Here is a 15,516-nt window from a genome sequence, read left to right as displayed (position 1 = left end):
TAGAATTGTAGGGCAGACTTGAGGGGCTGAATGGCCCATCCCTACATCACTGCTCATGTCTCTGGTTCATTTAACAAGTAGCACAAGTCCCTGTCATTACCAGCCCTTCAGCGCTGGAAAAACTTCATATTTATGGAAATCCTCAAAACGTTAACACATCTGTATGAAATATATTCTTGGCCTTTTTGCTTGAAGAAGAGCAATGTATTCTATTCCTTTTAATGCTTGTTTATCGCTAGAGCATTAATAAATCTCTCTCTAAAGCCTTGATGCCTTTCTTCAGTTATGGTCTGCATACACAGTACTCAAGCTGTAGTTAAAGTGGTGTTTCATTTCAGTTTAGCAAAACTTTGTGGCCTTTGTACTTAAAGCCCAAGATTCCATGTGCTTTACTAATTACTTTAAAGCTGCATAACATAGTAGCAAAGATTTGAGCACAAAGCCCATGTCTGTATTTATTTTTTAAAAAATCCATATTGGCTACTTTTTGTTGGAGAATGTGAGGACTGCAGATGCTGGAGACCAGAGTCAAGAGTGTGGTGCTGGAAAAGTACAGCACATCAGGCAGCATTCGAGGAGCAGAAGTACTGATGCTTCAGGCATAAGTCCTTCATCAATATTATGAACAACCAGATCTTGGTCCCTTAGGACATAAACTTAGAGCTTATGCCTGAAACATCGATTCTCCTGCTCCTCTGATGCTGCCCGACTTGCTGTACTTTTCCAACACCACTCTCTCTACTTTTTTGGAGCTTATTCTTTGAGAGGGTTGTATGTTTCGTTCAAGTTGTCTGGGTACACAAGATTGAATTTAGGGATATTTTGCAATCCGTCTGCTCGAGAGAACTCTGGAGCAGGTGGGACTTGAACCCAAGCCTCCTGGTTCAAAGGCAGAGTCACTAGTATTGTACAACAAGGGCTTTACCAAGATTCAGTTTGAAGTGATCCCTGCAGTAGGCCCCTAATTGTATACCTAAACTAGTGAGGCGATCCAGTACTTTAGATTAGATTTAGATTAGATTAGATTACATTACAGTGTGGAAACAGGCCCTTCGGCCCAACAAGTCCACACCGACCCGCCGAAGCGCAACCCACCCATACCCTTACATTTACCCCTATACCTAACACTACGGGCAATTTAGCATGGCCAATTCACCTGACCTGCACATCTTTGGACTGTGGGAGGAAACCGGAGCACCCGGAGGAAACCCACGCAGACACGGGAGAACGTGCAAACTCCACACAGTCAATCGCCTGAGGCGGGGATTGAACCCGGGTCTCTGGCGCTGTGAGGCAACAGTGCTAACCACTGTGCCACCGTGCCGCCCACTAAGGTTTTCATGGTAATTGGCTAATTGAACTACAGTTTATTGGGAATTGAGATGCAATTTTGTCACTGAGAACTGAGATCACTCTTACCCAACTTGAGTTTCTCACATCAGCAGTTGGACAAGCAACAGTAACATTGCTAGTGCACTTGGGTGTTTTTAGTTGGTTAAACTGCAGAGGTGATGTCTTGGTAGTGTTATTGCAGGACTGTTAATCCAGAGACCCAGATAATGTTCGAACCCGGGTTTTGGAATTTGAATTCAATAATAAAAGAAATTGAAATTAAGGGTCTAATAATGACCATGAATCCATTGTTGATTGTCGAAAATACCCATCTGGCTCACTAATGTCCCTTAGGGAAGGAAACTGTCATCCTTACCTGGCCTGGCCCATGTGACCCCAGACCCACAGCAATCTGGCTGACTCTTAATTGCCCTCTGGGCAATTAGGGATGGGCACTAAATGCTGCCTAGTCAGCAATGTCTTCATCTTGTGAATGAATAAAAAAAACTCCAATACTGTTTTCACTTGTCCTTGAAGATCCCTGGATATTCTTTATACCTGGCAAGTGGAAAGTATTTAGATTTTTCATTAATTTGAATATTCTTAGTGTAATATTGGAGTTCTAATGCCTATAAAGCCAAGATGAAAGGGTTTTTTGGGGATGCAATAATTGGTTTACATTTAAACATATATTTGGGGCCAGCTTTCCATATACTGTATCTCAGTTGGTAGAGCAGAGAAGTTGATGGTGGATTTAAAACATTAAGGGCTGTCATGGCTCAATTGTAGTGTCCCTACCTTGGTGGCAAAAAAGCCCAGGTTCAAGTCCCATCTGCTTCAGAGGTGTATCATAACATGTCTGAACTAACTGATTGAAATATCTATGTTTGGAATCCAGGGCTACTCATGGTTGAAATTACATCTATCCTGAATGGTTTTCCTGCAGTTACACACTATCTCTGCCCAATTAGCCAAGACTAATGTCACCACTGATAAGATGATTGTAGGAAGAGACGTGAATAATTGCCCTTTGGCTGTTGATGATGTAGGAGATTGTGGAGAAAATGTGTAACCATACAGAAAATTAACACCAAAATGTGCAGAAGCTTTCGTGAGCCATAAAAGCACAAACCTTCACCATTTGGCTCCTCAAGCCGACCTTGTAATTCAGCAAAAAATGAACTAGTTAGGAAAATGCAGCAATGAATTCATACTTAACAAAGTCCACAAATTACAACAAGATAAATCTCAAAAGTTTAAATGTTATTTCAAGAGGGAACATGTTCACATTTGATCCAGACCTACTTGCTTCAAATAACAACCAGGTTGATTAGATACTCTTCATCTATCAGTATAATACCACTGAGGATGATTTTGGACAGTTTGTAAATGTTTGTGGTGATGCTTTTCTACCAGGATGTCTCTGTCCAAGAACTTCCTGCTGTGTTGGTGTTCAAAGATGGAACCTACTACACATATGATGGTGAGTCCAGAAAGCATGTTTGTATATCTGTTATTGTGGGGAGAAATGATGGGGCGATGATGCTAAAGCTAAAATTAATGAACTAGGACTTAGCATGTTTCCCTTAGAATCCATACAAAGATGCATGACGTCTATACCTTATTAATATTCTGCTTGCGTGAAACTGGTTTCTGAATCAAAAAGCCTGATTCTTCTGAACTGAACTCAAATCATTCGTGGCATCTGATCTGAAAATCCAGGATTGCCCTTATTTTTGATTCTGGTGAATAATTGACCTCATCCAATAGTTTAGTGCAAATACGTCACTTTGGTAAATTCACTTTTTGGCTAAACTTATGACCAGTTTGGAACTTTGTGACCAATTAAGTTATTTGTTAAAGTTGTGTGCATGTTCTTCCCAGGTTTGACTGAACACAGCCAAATGGTCAGTATAAACAATACAATTCTAACATAACACATAATCAGATTGTAAGTTTGTTCGCTGAGCTGGAAGGTTTGTTTTCAGACGTTTCGTCACCATGCTAGGTAACATCATCAGTGAGCCTCCGGTGTTCTGTCCTGATTTCTGTTTGTGTCTTGGTCTGTTAAGGTGGGTGATATCATTTCTGGTTCCTTTTCTCAGAGGTTAGTAAATGGGGTCCAAATCAAAGTGTTTATTGGTGGAGTTCTGGTTTGAATGTCAGGCCTCTAGGAATTCCTGTGCATGTCTCTGGTTAGCCTGTGGTAGGATGGAAGTGCTGTCTCAGTCGAAGTGGTGTCCTTCGTCTGTATGTAAGGATATTAGTGATAGTGGGTCATGTCTTTTGGTGGCGAGTTGGTGTTCATGTATTCTGGTGGCTAGTTTTCTGCCTGTCTGTCCGAGGTAGTGTTTGTTACACTCCTTGCATGGTATTTTGTAAATGGCATTAGTTTTGCTGGTTGTTGGTATAGAGTCCTTCAGGTTCATCAGTAGCTGTTTCAGTGTGTTGTAGGTTTGTGGAGTAGTCTGGTAATCATCTCGGAAATGTCTTTGTATGGTAGTGTGGTTAGGGTTTCTGGGTGTGTTGTGGGACATACTCGCAAAATTTCACTACAACTTTATGCAATTCTGGCCATTAAAATGTGTTAGTATTTGAGCGTGCATTTTCCTCATGTCTAACTGAGCTGCCAGTGGAATTTCCTGAGCCACTCTAAAATATCATTACAGTACTGGTCATTCTGTTATAATATGTGTTTCATCAACAGGAATTTGCTATAACACGGTTGATAAATTGGGGATACTGTTTCTACAGAGAAAGCTTTTAAAGTGTGTTGACTGTAATGCAATTACAGCGCCATAGGTTTAGAAAGAATGCTTAAAGTTATGAAAGAACTGACTGTATTCAGATGAGACTACCACCTAATGGACTACTGTATACTGGTATAATGGTTACACTGTGTATAGCTGTAATGTAACTATTTTTTCTTCTTTTCTCTATTCTGTAACTAAGGATTGTACCTAGGCATCCTGTACCTAAGGTGGTGCCATGTGGTGGTAACATTGTTACCTGAAACTAATCTTGTAATTGAAGAAGCTGTACCTAGGTACCTTTGTACCTAAGGTGGTGCTGTAAGTGATGATTTATAAACTTTTCACTGTACTGACTTGAGTATGTGACACTAAAGCTAGTTCTAATTCTACGGCCAGTTCTGCTTTGGGTAATATTTGAGTTGGTCTCCGTTCTCTCACTAACACATTTGGTTTTTAAATAATAGCTCTGGTTTTGGTTCCGATTCAGTTTTTGAGTAGGCTGTTTGATATAGCTCTGCCAATTCAGAATGCTTCTGTTGCATTTATAATGAACAAAGATAGGTTAAGCATGTCAACTCATCTTCACCTTTATCATTTGTGTTTCAGCTTTTGAAAATTGTCAGGTAACAAAATTTTCAAACCATCTCCTTTTTGTAGACTCTTCCTTTCGTTTAATTGTGTTAACCTAAATCTAGGAAGCAATCTAGAATGTTCCTGCATTGTGGCACAAACTTTAGCACTGCTCCCACATAGCATCAGAGACCCAGGTTTGATTCAAGTCTTAGGTGACTGTGAATTTGGACATTTTCCCAGTGTCTGTATTTCTGCCAGGTGCTCTAATTTCCTCCCAGTTTTCAAAGGTACGCAAGTTAAGTTGATTAGCCATGCTAAATTGTTCTATAGTGTTCTATAATGCATGCTAGATGAATCCACAAACCTGACTGCCCCGGCCGACCCTTGTCTCAGCCTGCTTCTGCCCCACCGAACTCATCTCTGCATACCTCGACACGGTCCTGTCCCCCTTAGTCCAAGAACTCCCCACCTACGTTCGGGACACCACCCATGCCCTCCATCTCCTCCATGATTTTCGCTTCCCCGGCCCCCAATGCCTTATCTTCACCATGGACATCCAGTCCTTGTACACCTCCATCCCCCCATCACGAAGGACTCAAAGCCCTCCGCTTCTTCCTTTCCCGCCGTACCAACCAGTACCCTTCCACTGACACCCTCCTTCGACTGACTGAACTGGTCCTCACCCTGAACAACTTCTCTTTCCAATCCTCCCACTTCCTCCAAACCAAAGGAGTAGCCATGGGCACCTGCATGAGCTCCAGTTATGCCTGCCTCTTCGTAGGATATGTGGAGCAGTCCATCTTCCGCAGCTACACTGGCACCACCCCCCACCTTTTCCTCCGCTACATCGATGACTGTATCGGCGCTGCCTCGTGCTCCCACAAGGAGGTTGAACAGTTCATCCACTTTACCAACACCTTCCACCCTGACCTCAAATTCACCTGGACCATCTCAGACTCCTCCCTCCACTTCGTAGACCTTTCCATTTCTATCTTGGGCGACCGAATCAACATGGACATTTACTATAAACCGACTGACTCCCACAGCTACCTAGACTACACCTCCTCCCACCCTGCCCCCTGTAAAAATGCCATCCCATATTCCCAATTCCTTCGTCTCCGCCACAGCTGCTCCCAGGAGGACCAGTTCCAATACCGTACAACCCAGATGGCCTCCTTCTTCAAAGACCGCAATTTTCCCCCCAGACGTGGTTGACGATGCCCTCCACCACATCTCCTCCACTTCCCGCTCCTCTGCCCTTGAGCTACACCCCTCCACCTGCCACAAGGACAGAACCCCACTGGTCCTCACATACCCCACCAACCTCCATATACAGCGTACCATCCGCCGTCATTTCCACCACCTCCAAATGGACCCCACCACCAGGGATATATTTCCCTCCCCTCCCCTATCAGCGTTCCGAAAAGACCACTCCCTCCATGACTCCCGCGTCAGGTCCACACCCCCCACCAACCCAACCTCCACTCCCGGCACCTTCCCCTGCAACCGCAAGAAATGCAAAACTTGCGCCCACACCTCCCCCCTCACCTCCCTCCAAGACCCCAAGGGATACTTCCATATCTGCCACAAATTCACCTGCACCTCATTTATTGCATCCGCTGCACCCGATGTGGCCTCCTCTATATTGGGGAGACAGGCCGCCTACTTGTGAAACGTTTCAGAGAACACCTCTGGGACACGCAGACCAACCAACCCAACCACCCCGTGGCTCAACACTTCAACTCCCCCTCCCACTCCACCAAGGACATGCAGATCCTTGGACTCCTCCATCGCCAGACCATAGCAACACGACGGTTGGAGGAAGAGCGCCTCATCTTCCGCCTAGGAACCCTCCAACCACAAGGGATGAACTCAGATTTCTCCAGTTTCCTTATTTCCCCTCCCCTCACCTTGTTTCAGTCAAATCCCTCGAACTCAGCACCGCCTTCCTAACCTGCAATCATCTTCCTGACCTCTCCGCCCCCACCCTACTCTGGCCTATCACCCTCACCTTGACCTCCTTCCACCTATTGCATTTCCAACGCCCCTCCCCCAAGTCCCTCCTCCCAACCTTTTATCTTAGCCTGCTGGACACACTTTCCTCATTCCTGAAGAAGGGCTTATGCCCGAAACGTCGATTCTCCTGTTCCTTGGATGCTGCCTGACCTGCTGCACTTTTCCAGCAACACATTTTCAGCTCATGCTAGATGAATTAGTCATGGTAAAATGTGGAGATGAGATGGTGAGGGCTGGATCTGGTGGGATGCTATTCGAAGGTTCTGTTCAGACTTGATGGGCTGAACGGCCTCTTTCCACACTTTAGGGATTCTGTGATTAGCATCTGAATTTCTTTGCTTCAGCTGGTTGCCCCATCACCCTCTGTGAGGCCAATGTTTTTGAACCAACAAGGCCCTTCTCCCAAGATAGAATTTTTCTTTCTATACTGATCTGTTGTGCCCATCAAACTACACCTTTCCATTTCCTAAATCGCACTTTAATCCAACTGTGCAAACTGGTTCAATTATATAACCTTTGTATATGCCTCCAATTCATATTTTCTCCTTCTTTAACTCCAATGGAAGACATTGTATCATCAGTCAGCAACTGACTTGCACCATTGGCTCATTATTTGCTTACCTCCTTAATTAGACGAATAAGGGAATATATCTCTCTCGGAAATAAAACATTCAATCTCCAGTGGTTTGATTCTCAATCAGCTTTCAACTCTGAGTATATTTTTTCCCTTTACATTGGTGTTCTTCAGAATTGTCCTGATGGCAACATATGGAGAAAATAGGGCCCATTAAAAATCAAAGAGGCCATCGATGTGTGGAACCACAGGAGATTAGTGAGATCCACATCAATATTTACTGTGGAAAAAGACATGTAAGGTCGGGAACTTCGGGAAATAAATGATGATATCTTGAAGAATCTGCATTACAGAAGAGGAAGTGCTTGAGATCTTAAAACGCATAAAGATAGATAAATCCCTGTGACCTGATCAAGTGTAACCCAGGACGTGTGGGAAGCTCGGAAAGAAATTATGGCACTCCTAGCAATGATACTTGTACCATCAATAGCCACTGGTGAGATACCGGAAGACTGGAGGGTGGCTAACATTGTGCCATTGTTTAAGAAAGGCTGCAAGGAAAAGCCAGGGAACAACTGACCGATGAGCATAACGTCAGTGGTGAATAAGTTGTTGAAAGACAGGATCTGCGTGCGTTTAGAAAGATAAGGTGTCATATTGGATAATCCGTATTGGCTTTGTGCACGGGAAATTGAATCTCTCAAACTTGGTTGAGATTTTGGAAGAAGTGACCGAGAAGATAGATTGAAGGCAGAGCAGTAGTTGCTGTCTATATGGACTTTAGCTAGATTCTGCATGGTAGACTGGTTAGTAAGGTTAGGTCACCTGGGATCCAGGGAGAGCGAGCCAGTTGGTTGCAAAATTGATTTGACATAGGAGACAGAGGGTTGTGGTATAGGGTGGTTGTTATCCTGGAAGCCTGTGACCATGGTATGTTACAAGAATCTGTGCTGGGTCCACTGCTGTTTGTTATTTATACAAACATTTAGTTGGATGAGAATATAGGAGGCACGGTTAGTAAGTTTGCAGATGACACCAAAACTGATGATATAGTGGACAGTGAAGAAGGTTATCTAAGAGTACAACAGCATCTTGATCAGATAGGCCATTGGGCCAAGGGTTGACAGATTGAGTTTAATTTTGATAAATGCAAGGTGTTGCATTTTGGTAAGACAAACCAGGGTAGGACTTCGGCAATTAATGGTAGGGCCCTGGAGAGAGTTGTCAAACAGAGAGATCTAAGGCGTGGATGTACATAGTTCTTTGAAAGTGGCATCAGAGGTAGACAGGATGATGAAGAAACCATTTGGCACACTTGCCTTCATTGGTCAGAACATTGAGTACAGGAATTGGGACATCATATTACAGCTGTCCAAGACATTGGTAAGCCCCATTTGGAGTTTTGGGTACAATTCTGTTCACACTGTTATAGGAAGGATGTTATTAAATTGGAAGTGTTGCAGAAAAAGTTTATCAGGATTTTACTGAGACTGGAGGGTTTGATTTATAAGGAGAAGCTGGATAAACTGGGATTTCTTTTGTGGAGTTTAGGAGGCTGAGGGGTGACCTTATAGGGGTTTATAAAATCATGAGTAAAGATAAGGTGAATAGCCAAGGTTTCTTCCCCAGGGTAGGGGAATCCAAAACTCAACGCATAAGTTTAAAGTGAGAGAGGCAAGATTTAAAAGGAACCTGAGGGGCAACATTTTCAAACCGAGGATAGTGCATATATGGAACGAGCTGCCAGAGAGAAGTGGTAGAGGTGAAAATAATTAGAGCATTTAAAAGGCTTTTGGACAGGTACACTGACAGGAAAGATTTAGAGAGATTTGCAGGCCAAATACAGGATGGAACTAATTCAGTTGAGGAAACCTGGTTGGCATGGACAACTTGGACCAAAGGGTCTGTTTCTGTGATTCTGACTCTTAACACCATTCCTATTTTACATTCCTTCACTTAACTGTTTATTCAAAGATTCACAGATCTGTGTTAAATGCAATGAATATTATCCCACCAAGAACCATAATTTATGATCTCAGCTGACCACAGCACTGGACAAGTCAGATTTCTGAGTGAAGCCCAACTTCATAAATCATAAGCTTAAATTTTCATGCTTGACTTTTGGGGTGATTAGTTCCTGAACACATTCATACAAGGCTCCATTAGTACATTAAGTACTGATAACCGCATGTGTATTGCATATAAAACTAAACTATATATGTACCATAAAATACAGTGTAGAAAGACCCTAATATTAACAGCAAAACAAAGTTGCAACGGTTTCCCAGCAAATATCCTTTTATGGATACTCCATTCTAGTGAAGTGTCACTCTTACCTTACTCTGATCATTTTCTTCCCCTTACAGCTTGAAAAACTTCTACACAAAATCTCACAGCTTTGTTTTCATAAAACAAGAAACCTCCTGCTTGGTTAAAAGTAGTCTCTTCAATGTATATCTTTTGAAATGAGCTCAAATTGCTCATGGACCCTTGCCTGCTTTCTTTGTCTTTCTTCATCAGTTGGCATCCTAGTTATCCTGCTCAGCATGTTTTCTTGAAAATATTTTAGTTAGTTCATTGTTCCAAATGAATTTCTGACCTCTTAAAAAAGCAAAACAATTCTCTCCACAATACTGAAACTAAAATCCATCTATCTTTATTTTAAGATTCCAAATTCCTGAAATATAATACACCTTTATCATAATAATCCATAATAATGTGTCACTACTGGAAATTAATCAGATCTTATTTTTGGTCAACACTTTTGAACATATGCAATTAAAATATACAGTCAGTTACAGTGTTGGTCTTTGGGTTTAACTCCTCTATGGTGATGCTTCATATATTCTTGAGATAATGAAATGTTCAGTAAAAGAGTAGGCACTACCTCCTGAGTTATGAAATACTAATACGTCCAGAATTTTATTAAAACTCTGAGATCATATGCATCCACATGATAAACTGTACAGTGGATTTTTTAAAATTTATAATAAATCAACCTTTTGAATTTTGTTGGAAAATTTCTGCGAATCGCCATGGTCAGTATTATTTTGAAATCGTGCAATTTTAGAATAAATGGGAAAAAACATCTGTAATTTTCAGTGCTTTTTTGATATTAAAAGAGAACACTGAGGAAATGCCAAACGTTGTCGACTATAGATACTGGACTAATGGGATTCAATGCAATTGAACCTCCTGTGAATGAATTACACACCTTTTTCATGCTGGAATGGAGCTTTGTTGCCTAGCAGCTATTCGATGATAGCACGTTGTGGGTGTACTAAGGCTGCACTTTGCTGTGGATATTGTGTTTTTCTCATGCCTTCATGTGTTGTATAAATCTTCTCAAAGGCTGACTGAGGAATAAATTGGTCACAAGATTATATGTGAACCTCTGCTGAATATCTGGGATATTAGACAACTTGAGACTAAGTCTGTGGCATTTATCGGTTTTTGAGATGAGCTGATATATTATTTGCTGAATTAATTTTAAATCAAAGTTAAAATAATGAAATGCATTTTGCATAAGTGGAGAGGTAGTGAGCAGGAGACAGAGAAACATGCAAGTTTAGTGTTAACAAAGGCATGCATGATGATCGTGGGTGAGGCAGGGTGTTGGGCAGTATTATAGAAGTAAATAGAATTATTGTGTTGGATGATTGAGTTAGTATGTACTTGGGATCTTAGTTCAGGGTGAAATATGACACCAAGATTGCAATCTGTCTCAAAAGATTCAACTTAGAACAACCATCAAGGGTAGAGTTTATGACCAAGGAGCAGGGCTTCTCAGTATTCTGATGAACATATGAATTTATAGTATGGTTCTGGACTCATCATTAAGAGTACATGCCCTTTCTAAATCCAATTGGGAACCATCATGATCATAATCTTAGTAAACTTCAATTAAATTTCTTCTAAACTAAGTGAAAACAAGTCCAGTCTATCTGATTGTTTCTAATAATATAAGACAACGTGCTGATTCAGGTATCAATCTAGTAACCTTCTCTAACCAGAAGACAGTGAGATATAGGAGCAGTGAAAGATCATTCAGCCTGTCAAGTCTGTTCTGCCATTCATGACTAATTTGATCATCCTCAACTCTACTTTCCTTCATTATTTCCATAATGCTTGGTCCTCTTATTAATTAAAGATCTATTATCTCAGTTTTCAATACACTTGATCACCCAGCTTTGATAGCATGATAAAAGAATTCCACTGATCCACTATCCTCTGAGAAGAAATTCTTCCTCATCTCTTTCTGAATGAGGTGAACCCTTCTTCTGACATTATGCCCTCTGATCCTAGACTCTCCCAAAAGGGATACAACTTTTTTTGTACCTACCTTGTCAAGCACCTTAAGATGTTATATGTTTCAATAAGATCTCCCCTCCTTCTTCTAAACCCCAATGAGTACAAGCCTAATCTACTCAACTTCACATAAGAAGATCCCTCCGTACCCAAGATCAGTCTTGTGCACCTTCTATACACTGTTTCCAATGCCAGTACGCTTTTCTTTAGATAAGGGTACTAAAACTTTTTTTTCTGACAAGTGTTAAGTATGGTTCTAACAAAACTTCCATTTTGTTGTACTCCATTTCCTTTGAAAGAAAAGGCCAACAAATTGCCTTCCCTATTATTAGCAGAACGTCGATGCTAGCTTTTTTTTGTAATTCATACACAGGGACTCCCAAATCCAAATTTAAATGATCAGCTCTTTGCCAAGGTGCATAACACATTTTTCCACAGTGTATTCCATTTGCCAGGTTTTTGTCTATTTATTTAATCTGTCTATATCCCTCTGTAGACTTTGTATATCATTCCCACTTTTTGGCTTCCTACCTATTTTTGAGTCATCTGAGCATTTGATGATACTACATTTACTTCAGTCATCTAAGTGTTTTAATATATTGTACATAATTGTGACCCCAGCACTAATCCTTCTCGACTAGTTATAGTTTGCCATCTTGGAAATGCCCCCTTTTATTTGTTAACCAGTTCTCTTTCACTAATACAGTGTGCCCAGCGCCATGGGCTCTTATCTTATTCAGTATCCTTATATGTGGTGCCTTATTGAACATGTTTTAGCAATCCAAATATAATACATCTGCTGCTTCACCTTTTATCTATCGTTTGCTTGTAACCTCCTCAAATAACTCTAGGAAATTTAACAGGCATGATTATCCATTCATGAAGCCACGTTGACTCTGTTTGATTATATTGTGTACTTCGAAATGCTCTGTTATTACATCATTTATAGAAGCATTTTCCCAATGACAGATGTTAAGCTAATTGGCCAATAGTTAACTTGTTTTTATCTCCCTTTTTGAATAATTGTTACATTGACAGTTTTCCTATCCTGTAGGACTTTGCCAGAATCCAAGGATTCTACCAGTGCAGCCACTATCTCTGTATCTCCTTCCTTTAATATTCTAGGATGCAACATCAAGTCCAGGAAACCTAAGAGTCTTTAGACGTATTAGTTTTCCTAGTATTTTTTGTCTCTAGGGATAATTACTGTGTTTATTTCTTGTCCCTCTTTAATTATTTGATATGTTTGAAATGCTATTAATGCTGTTACTGTGAAGACTAATGGAAAATATGTGCATTTTATGTGCTAACTCCAAAACCATTTTCTGGTTCCCCATGATTATTTTCCCAGCTTTATTCTGTAGTGGAGCTTTTTAATTTGGCCCCTCTTCCTTTTTGTATGTTCAAAGAAGCTCTTCCTGTCTCTCATTTTTTATGTTACTGAAAATTTAAATTTATGCAATATTTTTCATGTTCAGTGGTTCGTTTTGCAAGTTATTTCAGCTCAGAATACAGTGCTGCACATGTACAATACAGTATTTCACGTTGTATATCCATTTCCTTGAGACATTTTCCTGTTCAGAAATCCAAATTCTGGCTTTAATAATGATTCTTGTGGGATCTCATGATTCACTGAGTTTTCTCATTTAGTGGATTTTATGAAAGAACTACTGTGTTAAATAAGGAATGTGCGTTTTCACCGAACACTGCTAATATCAATATCCTGAAGATCACCATTGACCAGAAAGATAAGTGAACAAGACAGATGCTTATAAGGGAACGTCAGAAGTTGGAAATTCTTTTAACAGTGACTTATGATCTGATTCTCAAAGCCTCTCAATCACCTACAAGTTTCAAATCCACAGTGTATGTAATTCAAACCTCCCCCCTCACAAAAAAATTGGTCGCATATGCAAAGGTGATGGAGAAAAGCTCAAAGTCGTGCCGAGCTCAAATGCATTGTTGTAACAATATGCAGTATGGTTAATTGAGTTACTTGCTTGAAATATTGTCCTGCGGAATCTGACGGCTTTTGAAAAAAACTGATTTTTTAAACATGTCAATTTTTTGTGTAATTGTGCTACATGTGTACTCTCCTTTTCTATGGTTAGCATGACAATCTAGTTTGGTAAGCTCGGGCCAAGGTCCTTAAAATTTTAATGGACTCTGGAAGTTATCCCCCAGTTTACTAATAGACATCTTTGCATGTTTCTAGTCTCTGTCTCGCTGTCCTCAGGCAATTACTGCTACTTGAAATATAACCTACCTAAAGTTATGACTCTCCCCATATTAAGATCATGATTAATATGTACCTTTTTAACTAAGCTTTTTGTCACACCTCAGACTGGCTTCTATTTTGTTTAGCACCAGTTTTCTTAACTAGATCTCTGTAAAGTACCTAGACATTTTTCCCAGCTTAATGGTGGGAGTAGGTGGGGTGGTTGCATTGAACTTTGAGCTGGAGAAAGGTACAGAGATGGGGAGTGAACAGGCACATGAAAGACTTTTAAAATGACCATATAATCCAAACTGCCACATGATGCAGGAGTGTATCAGAGTTGCCTTTTTTTGTGAGATTTGAAGTTGTGCATCAGGCTTTATTTAAATATTGCATACTTTCACAGGCATACACAGCACCTCCCACAGGTAGTTATAGTGTCATAAAGTTGTACAGAGTGGAAACAGACTTTTCGATCGGTGGCTCAGTGGTTAGCAATGCTGCCTCAGCGCCAGGGACCCGGGTTTGATTCCAGCCTCGGGTGACTGTCTGTGCGGAGTTTGCACATTCTCTCCATGTCTGCGTGGGTTTCCTTGGGTGCTCCAGATTCCACCCACAGTCCAAAGATTTGCAAATTATATGAATTGGCCATGCTCAGGGATGTATAGGTTAGATGTATTAGTCAGGGGTATATGTGGAGTAATGAGGTAGTAGAATGGGTTTGGGTTGGTTATGCTTCAGAGGATCGGTGTTGGCTTGTTGGGCCAAATGGCCTGTTTCCACACTATGGATTATTTGATTCAATGATATAGGTCATCTGCAATGACTAGATATCCTAAACTGACCTAGTCCCATTTCCTAGCATTTGACCCATATCCCTTTAATTCCTTCATATTATTATCCAGGTGGCTTTTTAATGTTGTAATTGTATTTGTCTCTATGACCACCTGTGGCAGCTTGTTCCATGTACTCATCACCCTCTGCGTGCAAAAGTTGCACCTTGGGTTCCTTTTGGGCACCATATCCAAAAGGTTTGCTGGCCAGATAACTCCTTTTGTGAGAGAGGAGTATGAGAAAAGTAGAATTGAAGCTACTAAAAATGTTGTGATCCTAGAATAAGAACTCTTCCTCCCAGACCCACAATCATCATAATTAAGCAAACATTTTTTTATTAACGTACATCCCTGACTATTGATGATCACTGTTTAAGTTGTATCCATATTAACAAATCCTAATCAATGCAGACCTAATAGTTCCCTTTTTTGGGGCACCTCAGTTTTCCAAGAACTTTGAAAATAGGCACTAAACCCTTCATTGACATTAGCAAGGGTTCCACTATCTGTTCTCGAAAATGTCAAGATGACTCGACCATTCTCGGAAATCATCAGGTCTCTGCCCATTTGTTATGAAGTAACAGATGTGCAGATTAGTAAATGTGCAATGCAGAAAGTCATGGGTGTGAACCCACATCCTGTCCTGTTAAATCGATTCTATTAACATTAAGCTACTGTCAAATTAATTGTTCCAGAAATATTTTTTGTCTGTGTTTTACTGCAGTGGAAGGCATAATTGTGGGCTTTCACTCTGCATGTACTCTGCTGCTCGAAGAATTCAACAAATTCAGCACTATTGTTTTGTTTTGACTAGATCTTTAAGCTTAGCATGTTTAACATAAACTCTAGGGTGTGTGTTCTGAACCTAAATTTGGCATTTTTGAGTAGTGCATGTACCTATTTTCTGTT

At 40.8% G+C, this 15,516-nt stretch overlaps 1 protein-coding gene across 2 annotated transcripts in view; it reads left to right on the top strand.

Annotated features, from left to right (window-relative positions):
* tmx3b (thioredoxin related transmembrane protein 3b) overlaps positions 1 to 15,516 on the top strand; it is a 126,968-nt gene that overhangs the window by 55,095 nt on the left and 56,357 nt on the right. For both annotated transcript variants that reach the window (XM_043688478.2, XM_043688479.2), the window contains one exon: positions 2,749 to 2,815. In XM_043688478.2, the coding sequence (XP_043544413.2) occupies positions 2,749 to 2,815 (67 nt within the window). The remainder of the gene's footprint in view (positions 1 to 2,748; positions 2,816 to 15,516) is intronic.

The sequence above is a fragment of the Chiloscyllium plagiosum genome, unplaced genomic scaffold (assembly GCF_037043375.1).
Source record: "Chiloscyllium plagiosum isolate Xiang-an unplaced genomic scaffold, Cpla_swu_hap1 HiC_scaffold_4, whole genome shotgun sequence".
NCBI lineage: Eukaryota > Metazoa > Chordata > Chondrichthyes > Orectolobiformes > Hemiscylliidae > Chiloscyllium > Chiloscyllium plagiosum.
Note: the sequence above shows the minus strand (reverse complement) of the source record. Positions and strands in the feature narration are given on the sequence as shown.